Below are 14,392 nucleotides of genomic sequence, written 5' to 3' on the forward strand. Positions count from 1 at the left end.
GACAAAAGCCAATTGTTCCTGTTGCAATTTTTTTTTGATTTCCAATCAATTCATTCACTAGAAATCAACTCCGTCACCACTATTGCACTCATCGATACTTTCTCTTCAAAAGCTTCAACATCTCAACCTTCAATTGTTCACCGCTCATTATCCTAAATTTTAGGGTTTTAGGTGAATAGGAAAAATGTTAACCCCACCCAGTGAAGCTCCCATGTCCTGTTTAAATTGGTTAAACCAGTCAAACCAAGCCGGGTTTTAAAAAAGTGGTTTTAATATATAAGAAAATGTTGAAATTGTAACAAGTAATTGCAACAAGCTTTGATAGGGTCAACTTCACTTTTTGATAAACTTATGCATTTAATAACACTTTTTAATACTCATAAGCTAACTGTGAGAACTAGCACTACTAACTTGTTATTACAACCATTAATCAACTTGGCTGCTGTCTCATTTCCTTAACCCTATAATCGGGTAAACAAATTACTAATGTTAACACAAAAAATAAAAAAAGACACATGTACAATCTCCCAGCCTCCCCTCTCCTCTATCCTGTCTTTCTTAACGTCAACAAACCCTCCATTAATCCAAGTTAGACACTAGTTAACTGCACAGAGTTTAGTTCCATACCAACATTATCTAGATTATTGATCAGCTGCAGATGCATACAATTTATCCTCTGCTTTACTGTTTAGAGAACTTTCATTTTGCAACGGTGCACTGCTTCCTTCGTCAAGCATCTGTTCATCACCGAGGAATACATAATTAAGAAATGAATTTTAATGCATGAAGAAAAAAACTCTATGCCATGAACCAATTGTCATTGCAGCAAGCATAACTTATAAAATATAACATTTTTTAGGATTTCAATTATTGAAAGGAACAGAGAATATACCTTAAAATTTTCAAATTTCTTAACTAGTCTCATATACTGATCACGTGCCTCTGGGTTACGAACCATGGATTTAACTCTTTCCAAAGCCTTTTCAACTCCAGCAAATTTTTGCTTCCGGCCAATTCGCAGAAACTCATATTCATCAGTTTTATCGATCTCTGGTGCCATGTTGGCCATTGTGTTTTTAAGTCGAAATCCTCGCAAACCAGTCCCCTTTCTCCTCCATCGCAATATTGCCTTCTCGACAATGCTGACAGACCAAACAACCTTTTTATATTGCTTGCGGACTTGATGCCCTCTGACATGAGCCTGAAAATTAAAAAGAGCAGATGAAAAGGGAGTATTGCACATACATCTGGAAACCTGAGTCTAACTAAAATATACATAGGACAAGCTTATGCAATAAGTAATACATTTACAACCATACCCGCTACTTCATGAACAAGGTATCGAAGCGAAAGATTGACAATAAAATAATATGAAACAGGGTTAAATTTATATTACATGCGTATAGATGGCAAATATATCAACTAACCTAAAACAGAAACACCATATTATAAGATTATATCATATTGTATTCAACACAGCAATCACATGCAGGTGCACCCAAAAGTCCAACTCAAGCTAACATATTTGAGAATCGGTACATCCATTCCATTATGATTCATCTTTAATTAATCATTCTGCTAGATTTTTCCAAATTCAAATCTCTCTTATCACTATACGATTACTGTAAGCACTATAAATTACTCTCAGAATGACTATTAAAAAAAAAAAAGAAGCACCAGTGCAAACACTAGTACCTGTAATTTCACTATTCGATTTCGTATCTTCAGAAAATCTTTTCTTCCTTTCCAACCACGATATTTTTGTTGGATCTTAACGGCTGCTAAATGCAAATAATCCTCAAAATGATTCATCTTTTGAACCCTATTCAAAGAGCCAAGAGCAACTAGGTCAACTGAAACTTCAGAGACATCATTAAGGCTCTTAGTTGATTGTCTATCACGGAATGAACGAGCACGAAAGGCTTGCTGAATTAGAGCAGCTGCATGAGCTGATTTCCTAACAGCAGCAAGAGATCCTCTCAAAGAAAGCTGCTCAGCCACCGCCCCATTCGACTCTACACCAACTTGAGCTGTAGCCTTGTCTGCGGCAAGAGTTGCAGCAATATCGTCAATCCCGTTTTCATTGACAGTCAATGAAGAAACATGACTAATTAAATCTGCCTCGGCCAAGTATCCAGCAATCCCTTTATGTCCTCTACTTGATGCTAAATCAGCAGCAGTTTGTCCTCCAGGAAATGCTGGTGTTGGATCCTCAACCGCACCTGGAGCTGCACCCAATCTAATAAGTGCAATAACGGTTTCCTCTCTGGACAAGGGGGCATAAACATAAATAACAAATTAATTGTCAGTATACAGGCATTCAAATGATATGAAAAATCTGGGTATGAAAACCATCACGTACTGTATAATCCATGCTTAAAAAAAGTCAATGTGATAGACAAGAACTACATATATTTTGCAACTAATAATATGGTCTTAGAGTAACATACATGAAGGTGAGAGACTACACGTGTAAGAAATTTTTTTTTATGGTTGAAGTCTGACCTCCCAAAATATGATGCCCAGTGAAGTGCGGTTCTTCCTCCTGCATCTCTGAAATTAGGACTGACACCAGCAGCAATTATGGGACCCATAGCCCATTCGTAGCCAAGAGCAGCTGCCAAGTGTATGGCTCCTTGTCCGCAACCATCTAAAACATGAGGACCTTTACCATCTTCATGAATTTTCCAGACTAGCCAATCACAAAGTCTGTCCCTTAGCAAATTCTGAATCAGCTTTTCACTAGAATTTGGCCGATGATCTTCAAAGACCAGATTAGTCTCTTCAACCTGTCCCCAGCCCTTTTCACTGGTGTCTCTCATAGAATATATGGTATTTTTCAGCTTACATTTGTCACATTCCTCAATAGTACAATCCAACCACTTCCTCTCTGGGTCTAAATACAACAACTTTGCTAGACGTGTTTGGAATCGTACTTCCTCCTCCAGTGAAATTCTCAAAGCCGCAGAAAATGAAGATTTCATTGGTTTTTCATGATATTCAAACTCCCTCACCTCACTGCACGCTAACCTGTTACTGCAAGTGATATAAAATGGAACACGCCCAGGAGAATGTGAAGGAGCTAGACATCGGATGACATTATCTGTCAACACTTCAGCAGGAACTTCAAGTTCACCAAACATACAGCCCCACTTGGTATCACCTGAGAGCTTTTTGCTTCCCAAAAATGTGCCTATGATTAAAACCTGACAAAAACAACCATTAAGACCCTTTTTGTATTATCTCAATTTATCTTAGTCTCAATAACTTGATAAAACATTAAGCAAATAGCATGTGATTTATCAATAAGCCAGGCAAGCATACCTTTGTTTCAACTCCAGAATAAGCCCAATCTGGTGAGAAATCACGAATACTAAATAGCTGTTCCTGGGAAAGAGAAGGGGCCAGTGAATCTATCTCCAACTGCATATGGTGTGATAAACTGGATACTTCCTTGTCGTCATTCCCAGAATCAAGAGTATTCCAATAATTTCCAGAGTCTGAAGCCATCAAGGAATCATCACAATCTCCACCAATTTCTTGATCCATCCATCTTCCAAAACTGTCTAGTTTCTTCAGCTCTCCTGATTGATCCTTGGATTTGTTCTCAGCTTGAGTGACAGAAGCACCTGCTGTCTCGGGTACAGAAGAATTCTGATACTGGTGATTAGTCAAATTGAAATCACGCTCCTGTGGCACCTGTGACATAATGCAGCATATGGTCAATATATTTGCAAAAACATCTATCTAAAAAAAATCACATGAGGTGTAACAGGTTTATCCCAGAACAACCTAAACATTTGCAGGATGATGATTGGTCTCAATCTTACAACTGGATCTTTGACAAAAAAAAAAAAAAAAAAAAAAAAAAAAAAAAAAAAAAAAAAAAAAAAAAGAGTCACAATCACCACACAACTAAAGTATAACCACTAATCCTTCTCAATATTTGATAATGGATGCCAAATGATGAATGAAAAAATGAAATACCAAATATAGCTGAGCAAATGTAGAGGTTTCTGGGCAGCATACAACAGACCTGAGTTACTCTCTGTGAAGATGCTGTGACAGCACGGACATCTCCATCAGTGATTAACCTATCTCCACAAGGTACAATGTTTGGTACAGTGTTATCACCATCCAATCTAGCATCAGTTAGCTTATGAGTTATGAAGTCAGTTCCACCAGGTTGTTCAACATAAAGCTTCTGGTCATGGTCGAGAACATTGAGAGCATTGGTCCTTGAGTTGTGAATTTGAGTCCACATATTTGATCCAGTGCTATGATTAAATTTAGCGCCAGTAAACCATGAATCTGGAGAATGCCTTGATAACTCAGAAAGTCCTGACAAAACAGATAAAAATGTCTAAAACAGTGATTATTAAATTACAAAGTGATAAAACCCATGAAAATTTATACATGTTAAGTTGAAGATGATACAAAAGTGTTGGTACATATGATAAGGCATTACTCGATGAAGTTCACGTCAAACAACTGCAAAATTTGAGTTATCTGACAAATAGTGGGCAGAAAATACTGTTTAATGGAAGACAAGAACCCTTGGCAATTCAAACAACCACAATTATAAATCCAACGCAAAACTTCTACTCTCCATTGTTGAGTGATAAAAATATTGTCATCATCTAAATATTTATCATTTCTTATACCACCTAGCAAGAACAGATGAACAGAGGTATACATTGAATCATTAATGTTGTTATTCTTAGCATTAGCTCTAAAGGCACATAACTTGAAAAAAAGCTTCTACTAGAGATCACGTATGTCACAATGCACCTTACCTGCAATGTCAGGTGAAAGTAAAGAAGTATTCTGTGACATGGAACCATAGATAGGTTGAACAAGAGACGTGGTTCCAGGACCATCCCTGGAATCCACATCCTCCAACTCTGAAGATAATGCTTGTCCATTCCAATCAACTTTTCTCGAGCTCGATGCATGAGAAGTCTGAACTGTGGGGGCAGGTGAGTTTGCTTGTGCAAAGGAGTGAGTTGAACTAGTTTGAGAGTTTTCAATCTGTGATCCTGGGTCTGTTACCAAACGGGAGATGCCAGACTTGTACCCCTGCATAATGCATCAGAACATAATCAACCATCTAAGCCACATCACCAATACCGACATATATGAATACCAAGTAAAGTCAACCCAGTCCATTTCAAATTTATTAAATATGTTACACATTGGCCAACATGCATGCCACAGAAGTAAAGAAAATGTTCTTAGCAAGATGTTCATAAAGGACTGAATTTCTAAATGCCAATGCACAGAAGCAAAGCAAATGTTCTTGGCAATGTGTTCATTAAGGACTGATTTTCTAAAGGCACAATGGCACAGGAACCCCAAGAAACAAAGAATTAAACAAGCAGGGAAAAAAAAAAAAAGACATGAAGCCAACTATCAGTGAAATACCTCTTTTACTTCTCGGTAATGCACAAGAACAATGTGCTCTAACTGCCTGAAAAACGTGGACAAGAGGTCAGGTAATAACAGGATGTAAGAAAGAAATGATGCAAATATTAACAAAAGGAACTTCTGATGAAAGAACATTTCATTTTAGTTGTAAAACTTTTTTATTAATAATTAGCAAACAGTTTCACATAGTTGCATCACAAAAGCTCCTGCCTGTCGGATGTAAAAATTTTAACATGCTGGGTGACAGACATACTTCACTAAAGCCATAACTTCATACATAATGGGTGCACTTCCTTTTTTCATAGGAAACTGAAGAAATTTTATTGCTGGATGAATCCCAAGTCTTATCAACCTTGGCCCAAAAGGCTAGGGGTTATTTTTATCTCTGGGAGTAGGAGGGAACTAAAATTGGTAAATCGGATGACTATAGCAAATTAAGTCAGAAAGCAATGAGCAGAGAACTATTAATGCCAGAGAAGATCAACATGAAGTATTTAGTGATATGAAATCTTTTAACAACCATTATAAATTTTTTGCACAGATAACTAGCAATAGGAATACAGGTGATTTCAAGTTCTTTGACGTTTCAAATTATTAAATTTTTAATAGACAAGAAAACAGTAAAACTTACCCATCAAGCATCCAATAACTTCGTCGCTGAAAGTGTTCATTGTCCTCCCCATGGGCATAGTAGCAGTGGAGAACATCCACACTACCAGCCTACAAAAAACAGTTAAGCAAAATAATTAAACAGCCCAAACAAAGCTCAGAGTGCCACAACAATCTGAAAAGCACCAATCACAGTTAGGACTATAGACACTTACTAGAACATGAAAAGTTACTGCTTAAAATTAACAAGCATTGCAAAAAACCTAATAAAACATTAGAGTTTGGACACCAGAAACATTGAAACCGAAATTGCTAAATTGTTTAGAACAAAATGAAAGACGAGAAAGAGATTCAACCAAGCTTCCAACATAAAACAAACATGCAGCAGGGAGGGGGGGGGGAGGGGAAGATGAGAATTAAAATATATTAAATTAATAGAAATTGAAAGACGGTAACAAGTTTCAGGTCACCTTAGCAATTCCAGGGAAACTAACTCCTTTTAAGCCTTGACAAGTCCACAAAAACGTTGTCCATATAAAGTCAGTAATATAGTTCAGGGGAACTAAATCATCCATAACTTTCAATGGTGCATTCAAAAAGGGTTCATGAAAATGAAACGCCAAATCAGCAGCCAAGGTAGTCAATTGATACTAAATACTTATCTTATTAAATAAATTTTAGTATTTTCCATTTTGGTATATGAATTATTTTGCAGAATATTTCAAAAGGATTTGATCAGAGCACATTCAACCATGTGAGGATACTTCTACATTTTTTTCATTTTATATAGTTTGAGCGCAAGAAACTTAAATATTTGTGCTTAAATCGATGTTGAAGAGCCATAAATATCCTAAACGTTCCATCAAAATGAAACAAAAGAACTAACCCATGCAACCACACAGGATAAAACTGACAACTTAGAGATAGAAGGTCCACTATAGGAGGCAATGGCACTGTGACACCTCAACTACATTGCACAAGACCAACCAAAAAACTGTGAACTTACAAATAATAAATTGAACAGCACACCTTCAACTTTTCATGAGCTTCTTTGACGGTTTTTCCATCTTTTTTCTTCCTCCACCTGTGACCATCTTTACGGAAATATCGAAGAGCTTTCCGATCAAACAGAAAGAGAGAACCAGCTGAAAAAAGAGCAATATTAGTTACTGTTTGCATGTCCCAACACAGGAAGCCATTGCTCAAAAATTTGTTCAAAAAATATTAAACTAATGATATAGTTCAGAAAGTATATGTGCAAAAGGGAAAAAACATAAATCTAAACATTTCACATAGAAATGAAGTTATCTTAATATGACAAGTACACAGTTTCTTATGAAAAAAATGAATAATACATAAAATATTTACAGAGATAGATAACAAAGAAATATATACATGGTTCTAAGCATAGAACATCCATTTAAAAAGTTGTCAATAACAACCTGGTGGCCGAGTAGGTGGATCTGGCGTTAAGTGAAACCGTTGGTAGTTGCGAAGTATCTCACAAATTTCAGCAGGCCGAAGCCAACGGTATTGAGCTTCTCGCAATATCTGTTCAAGATCTGCCAAATCCCAAAACATTCACAGATTATGAAAAGCTTAAGAACTAAATGTTCAAAATCCAAACACTAGAATATATAGGAATACGTAGAGACAAAAATTCAGCATATAATACATTATCCATTATCATCGCACCTAAACTTATATATATATATATATATATATACTTACATGCAAACAAAATAGTAGAACAAAGAAATGCATATAATTGCATCCTAAGTAACAGAACCTCACTAAATATGGTTAGCTTACTAATAAAGTAGCAAACAAGAACTAAGCATTTAACATACACATTCAATCTTAAAACATCTAAACATACTGAAACTAAATGTCTAACAAAAACAATCAAAAACAGCCATCAATGTAAAGAAACTGAGACCTCAACCTGCGTGCATCAATTGAACAACAATTATGACAAATCGCATCAACAGACTCCAAACATAACATTAAATTAGCCATTTCAAACAAGAGAACTTAAAAAAAGAAAAAGAAAAAAGAAATAATAAAAACACATACCTAATTGTTGATTAGGAACGTATCTNATTGAGCTTCTCGCAATATCTGTTCAAGATCTGCCAAATCCCAAAACATTCACAGATTATGAAAAGCTTAAGAACTAAATGTTCAAAATCCAAACACTAGAATATATAGGAATACGTAGAGACAAAAATTCAGCATATAATACATTATCCATTATCATCGCACCTAAACTTATATATATATATATATATATATACTTACATGCAAACAAAATAGTAGAACAAAGACATGCATAAAATTGCATCCTAAGTAACAGAACCTCACTAAATATGGTTAGCTTACTAATAAAGTAGCAAACAAGAACTAAGCATTTAACATACACATTCAATCTTAAAACATCTAAACATACTGAAACTAAATGTCTAACAAAAACAATCAAAAACAGCCATCAATGTAAAGAAACTGAGACCTCAACCTGCGTGCATCAATTGAACAACAATTATGACAAATCGCATCAACAGACTCCAAACATAACATTAAATTAGCCATTTCAAACAAGAGAACTTTAAAAAAAAAAAGAAAAAAGAAATAATAAAAACACATACCTAATTGTTGATTAGGAACGTATCTTCGAGTCTGTGCCATAAACCCTAGATTTCATGAGCTAATAAAATCCACAAAACCAACACGAATCTGCAAGAAACAAAACAAGGACAACAATAAAAACACGAAAGCCAACACAAATAAATTCATAATCAATCACGAAATCAAAGGAAACAAAACGAAAGCTGAAATCGAGGAGAGAGAGAGAGAGAGTACACGCAAAGATTTGATAGCTTAAACAGAAATAAAATTGGATTAGCTTGTGGTTAATGAAAGAGAAATTCAGAGAGATTTTGAGCATGTTAAAGCTACTGAAAATTAAATTAAATTAATAAAGATGTTAAAAAAGAGAGAAAAAAGAGTTTATATTAATTTTTCTTTTTAAAAAAAAGTCAATGTCTATTTGGTTTATGTCCACACTGGGACACGAGACGAGAGGGAGAAAATTACGTTCTACATAAGACGTGGCATGAGATGTCTTCAACGCAAGCTTGTTTCTGTGTGGTCACCTGCACGGTTGGCTACTGTGAGTGCGTCGTCAGGGTCGTTGATATTTGTGTGTTTCGAAATGCATAACAGTGAATATTTATGGCTTTTAATTTTATACTAAATAAAGAAAAACAAGAAGGGAAATAATTAATTAAAGGATGCGTATTCATGTCTTATAAAATTGAGATGGGTAAGCATGACTGCATGGTAATAAATTATAGGTAAAATATTAATGAGACTATTAATAAGAAATGTCTATTACAATACAATAAAATGCTATTATTGTCATACTTGACAAAATTGTGACGGAGACTTTAGTCGTGTCTCAGTTGTTACACTGCTGGCAATACACGCCTTTATATCTAGTGATTGGCATTATCAACTTTCATCGGCCTTTAATTGAAGCTAAAGCCCCTTTCCATTTTATGGGTTGTTTTTCACTAGGCTCTCAATACATAACCTGAAAAATGATGGATTTATGAGAAAATTCCATCTCACTTTTTGTAAAGAAAGAGAGCCACTTAGACTGTGCATTCAGATTGCTTCATTCTACTAGTTTAGGCTTGGGTTAGGAGATTTCAGAAGCATGAATGAACTGTATGTAAGCAACAAGATTGACAGCCATTGTGATTCTAGTGAAGGTCTTTCCAGCTGTGCGACATTAAGGCAACGAGTTTTGGTGCATTTGGGAAAAGAAAATAAGGTCTCATCTTTTCCATCTCTCCTAGGAAGTGTAATCCAGATGTAACACATCAATTCATTTTGTGTTTTGGCAAGCATATAAAACATTCAAATATGAACAACTGTGAATTTTGTCATTACTTAATTCAATCAATCCAAGTTAATCAGTAAGGAAAATACTGACTCAACAAAAATAAGGGAGAATGTAAAATCCAATGGCTCATGGCCATTCATGATACAGAGACAACAGATTAGACTACCATAATTATTCTCAACATAAATATTAGAATATTTCAAGCAAGGCAAAAAGAATAACTTTGCGAAAGGCTGGGGATGCTTCTCTTCCTCAATGAACTGCTGCTTCCAGCTTAGGTCCTGCCTTCAAAGATTCATCCTTCAAGGGGAAAAAAAAGGGCTTCAGAGTCATATCATAGTCAACATATACACCTCAAGCCTACTTCAGAACACCAACTTACTCCAAGATGGACTGTAGGTAACTCAGATAAATTTCTCTAAATTTGATTTTGGCAAGCAAGGATCATTAAGTTATAGCGACTATACAAACCTTAGTACAGACATATATATAATGGACATCAGGGTTCTTCCCAAGTACTGCTGCTTCCACTGAGCTTCCCTCGTTCTCCATTGGGACAGGATTAGTCAGCTCCCATAATGGACGCTCAGATTTCTCTTCTATCACAAGTTTCTCTGCATATGACAACAGCAAGATGAGCAACCGTGCTTAGGGCCTTAGCCATTAGTCTATAAGGAACAGGAAGGAAATCAGATGGATAGGACAAACAAACAGGAAAATAGTTATCAGGCTATTATTAATGCATGAATGATATATCAGTCAAAGACAACTTTGTATGTTGAAATGATCCTAGCGATGGTAACCTTTTGGATCTGTTAATAATTGATATAGGTGCCAATGCTTAAGAAGCTTGAGCCAAAAAATCCAGGAAGTTTAATCATTCTACAAGTAATATAAGCCATATCAGAAACATAATATTAGACTAATTTTAAATCTTGGAACCAAATGGAGAAATGAACCAAAAATAATTCGATTTCTTAAGAGACTAGTTTAAAACGATTTTAGCACAACATTATGCAATGGCAATTAAGCATCTCAATTGTAAGCAACCAGCCATTAGAGTAATTCACATGCCACCGTTGTTTCTCACTAGGCATCAGTTTTGAAATACTAAAATAAGGAGAATATATTAGCAAATAGCAAAGCATCAAAGCTGACAAGAACTTTCATCATCCATGACTTAAACTAAGGAATGAATGAAGAAAAGCAACAGGAAACTACACTCAAGTAAGAACCCCAAAAATTACATCTCCTACATAAGAAGCAACGAGAAAGGAAAGCCAATCAAAACCATGAATATTTGAAATAGGGCTTTAATCAACCTATCACATGAAGCTTTATCCTCCACAAGCTTGAATCTCTTAACAAGCTCAGACGATATATTGGTGCTCCATAAGTGACCTATATACATTAAAAAGACAAGTCAACAAATGCTTAAAAAAGTTGAATATGGAAGTAGGAAGAGGCAAAAAAAATGAAAATGCAAGTAAATGGGATAAGGCACAGCTACCAGAATATAGACTCCTTTATCCTTGAGGACCCTATAGTTTGTCATCAACTGCTTCAATATATGGTGAACAGATCAAGAAAAACAAGATAAAGAGAAAATATTTGAAAATTGTACATTGTCGTTTATTGTTTCTACATACCTCCAAACTTCTATAAGCATTTGAGTGGCATTTTGCCGTGAATTACTTCCACACTGCAGATTAAACATTTGCTATTAGCAATTAGTCCTGGTAACTACCAAAGAATAATACAGCACAATGCCACTCACCAAGATAGAGTCTAGAGTTCCTGAACACCACATTAAATAACGTCAACAAGTGCTTCAGATACACTGCCATTTAATCAATGCTCAACCAAAATCAATGTTGTAATCAAATAAAATAACCTACCTTTATCAATAACGGCATCAAAGGAACCTGTTTGAAAATCATCCATTTGTCGAACATCCATTTGAAAATCTGATTAATAGTTAAGAAAATCACAGCAACATGCAACCCTAACTTTCTATCAAAAACAGACAATGTTTATAGCACATCCTCACCAAAATAAAAAAATTCTTCAACAAATATGAGTTATATACTCCCTTTCCTTACCCACTCATTAAGAAATTTATAACTAACTTTTAGATTATATTTAAAAAGTTGGGAACTAGCCATGTCACAACTTTACTGAATATTACATATATATCATTTTAATGGAGTATTTTCTTTCAAAAAAATATCCAAGCCATCTGATCCTTGGTTGTACTCTAACAACCCAGTAACGTTATCGTGCCGGTGTCATACATTTCCCCCACAATAACAAGATCATGTACATTATGTAACATTATCTCACTGAAATTTTAGTTTCAAATAGCATAAATATTTTTTAAAATATTTAAGGTAACTAAAACAGCCTTATATTTCCAACCAAAAGATCACCCGGCAACATAGCAAACAGCTTAGTATTTATCATGTAACAATCATTAAAATACCGCGCCAGTAACGTAGCATTTATGTAGTGTAAGATACATTTGAGTTGTGGAAGGTGATCAGAATACTTCCTCTGCATAGCTTCAATCACAACCGTTGATATATCAATATTCACCACATCTTCGTAACCGTCATCCACCATGCCTTCGCCAAAAGCTGTGAACAAACACATTTGAAAAAACTTTCAGAAAATGAAAGATCTGAGCGTTCTATTACAATCATGTGATTATTTTACAAATGTAAAGATCTGAGAGGTAATTCGATAAGATGCAAGCGCACCGGAGTTGCCGCAACCGACGACGAGGATGCGCTGGTGGCGATGAGGAACGTAGAGGTTGATGAGAGGAGCCAAGGCAGGGTACTTTTGATACCAATCGAACGGTCCTGATTCGTGCGAGTAACGGTTGTCCCAGTACCATGATTCACCGTACGGCCTGCGTGTACTTCCCAATCCCTCGTCATTTCTGCCGGTCGATTGATCTCTGCTTTTTTTTTTTTTTCCTAACACCTCTGAAGTTTCTTGCGTGTTATTAAAAGACATTTGAAGTTAAAATTTAATTAAAAGTTATGTAGTTTGTAAATGTTAACTTAGGGAGTTTATTAAAACAACCTCGCAGTTTTAATTTAATTAAAAAGTATCAAATTTTAAAGTTTTAAGTAAATAGTTATTTGATTAAGGGTAATTAACTTGATTAGTGTTTAATTATGATTAAAGAAGTATTATATAATCTTTTTAAAATTATACTATATTCCCACAAACCCGAAATATTGTAAACAAACCCAAGCACCCTTCTTCTTCCTCCGCCATTAATGCATCTTACCTCTACCTCTGCCTTCTTCTCTTCTTCTTAGTTTTGTTACATCTCTTCTTCCTCTGCATCTCTCTTCTTCCTCCTTCCTGTATATTTCTTCTCCATTCCTCTATATCTTCTTGTCCTCGTAAAGGTGGAAAAGTAACCGTCCGACCGCCGGCCCGAGCCCGACCGGGCGGGTTACATGCTTTGGCGGGGGGCTCAACCCGCGCCATTTAGGAGAGAGGGCTGGCCCAGCCGGCCCGCCAGCCCAAACCCGCCGGGTTAGGCACGGTCGGGCCGGGTTAGCCCGAATTTTTTTTTTTTTTTGTGTTTTTTTTTTTGTTTTTTGTTTTTTAATAAATTTTCAAATAAATAAATAAATATAATTGTTTTAGTTAACTTTTCAAATATCAATAATTCAATTCAATTCAATTTTTTTTTTGTTAACATTTCAAATATTAATTCAATTTAATACAATAAAATTGTAATATAAGAAAAATTAGACTTATTCATTTATCAAAAATAAAATAAGAAATTACAACAATTATTGCCTCGTTAAAAACCTCACCAGAAAAACCCAATGAGAGAAAAACTTGGTAAAAAAAAAGAGTGCAATAATGACAATAATTTACAAATTACATTTTACAAAACAACTAAATTGGGGGTGGTTCACTAGGACCTCTCATATGTATCATCTATATTACAAAATTGAAATGATTCTACTAAAGCATTGTCGATAACCTCGTATGATCTTGATGGCGCGATCGTTCCCAATCTCGAAGACATGTGAGGACTTCAATCATTTTTGGAGCAAGTTTAGTCCTCCTTTCATTTAAAATCCTTCCACTTGCACTAAATGTTTGTTCGGATGAGACGGTTGAGACAGGAACAGCGAAAACATCCAAGGCAAGTCTTGATAATACCGGAAATAAAACATTTTCTGGCTCTCCATACTCTAAGAGATCAAGTGACCTGTTGAAAACATTTCGGGGGTTGCCAAATATTGTTGAAGTTCATTTCCTGCGACTCCCTGGAGGATAGCAATAGTTGTTGTTGTTGTTGGTGGTGGTGCTTCTGAAGAGGAGGCGTTGCTCGGACTCGGGTCCTCTTCGGCCTATTCAGTGCATTCCAAGAGAATAAGTCTTCATTTGTTTCTTCTGCTATAGCTTCTCTGG

General features: G+C 35.5%; 2 protein-coding genes across 3 annotated transcripts; both read right to left on the reverse strand.

The window, feature by feature from the left end:
* Positions 1 to 317: 317 nt before the first annotated feature.
* LOC116114425 (calmodulin-binding transcription activator 2-like) lies at positions 318 to 9,035 on the reverse strand. Of its 2 annotated transcripts, XM_031400569.1 has the most exons (13): positions 8,896 to 9,035; positions 8,682 to 8,769; positions 7,479 to 7,598; positions 7,066 to 7,181; positions 6,059 to 6,147; positions 5,425 to 5,470; positions 4,797 to 5,079; positions 4,037 to 4,341; positions 3,325 to 3,699; positions 2,506 to 3,206; positions 1,696 to 2,266; positions 893 to 1,201; positions 318 to 737 (listed from the first exon to the last, which is right to left on the reverse strand). In XM_031400569.1, exons 2-13 carry the CDS (start codon positions 8,719 to 8,721, stop codon positions 642 to 644), a joined length of 3,051 nt encoding a protein of 1,016 aa, XP_031256429.1. In that variant the 5' UTR covers positions 8,722 to 8,769; positions 8,896 to 9,035; the 3' UTR covers positions 318 to 641. The 2 variants fall into 2 exon arrangements, with proteins under 2 accessions (XP_031256429.1, XP_031256430.1); XM_031400570.1 differs by lacking the exons at positions 7,479 to 7,598; positions 8,682 to 8,769; positions 8,896 to 9,035 and having other exon boundaries at positions 7,043 to 7,182.
* A 929-nt stretch (positions 9,036 to 9,964) lies between these two features.
* Positions 9,965 to 12,964, reverse strand: LOC116114341 (EEF1A lysine methyltransferase 4). The gene is made up of 9 exons (XM_031400488.1): positions 12,703 to 12,964; positions 12,463 to 12,579; positions 11,842 to 11,910; positions 11,721 to 11,740; positions 11,593 to 11,645; positions 11,454 to 11,484; positions 11,266 to 11,344; positions 10,415 to 10,557; positions 9,965 to 10,243 (listed from the first exon to the last, which is right to left on the reverse strand). Exons 1-9 carry the CDS (start codon positions 12,962 to 12,964, stop codon positions 10,196 to 10,198), a joined length of 822 nt encoding a protein of 273 aa, XP_031256348.1. The 3' UTR covers positions 9,965 to 10,195.
* Positions 12,965 to 14,392: the final 1,428 nt, after the last annotated feature.

This window comes from Pistacia vera, unplaced genomic scaffold (assembly GCF_008641045.1).
Source record: "Pistacia vera cultivar Batoury unplaced genomic scaffold, PisVer_v2 Contig71, whole genome shotgun sequence".
Taxonomy (NCBI): domain Eukaryota; kingdom Viridiplantae; phylum Streptophyta; class Magnoliopsida; order Sapindales; family Anacardiaceae; genus Pistacia; species Pistacia vera.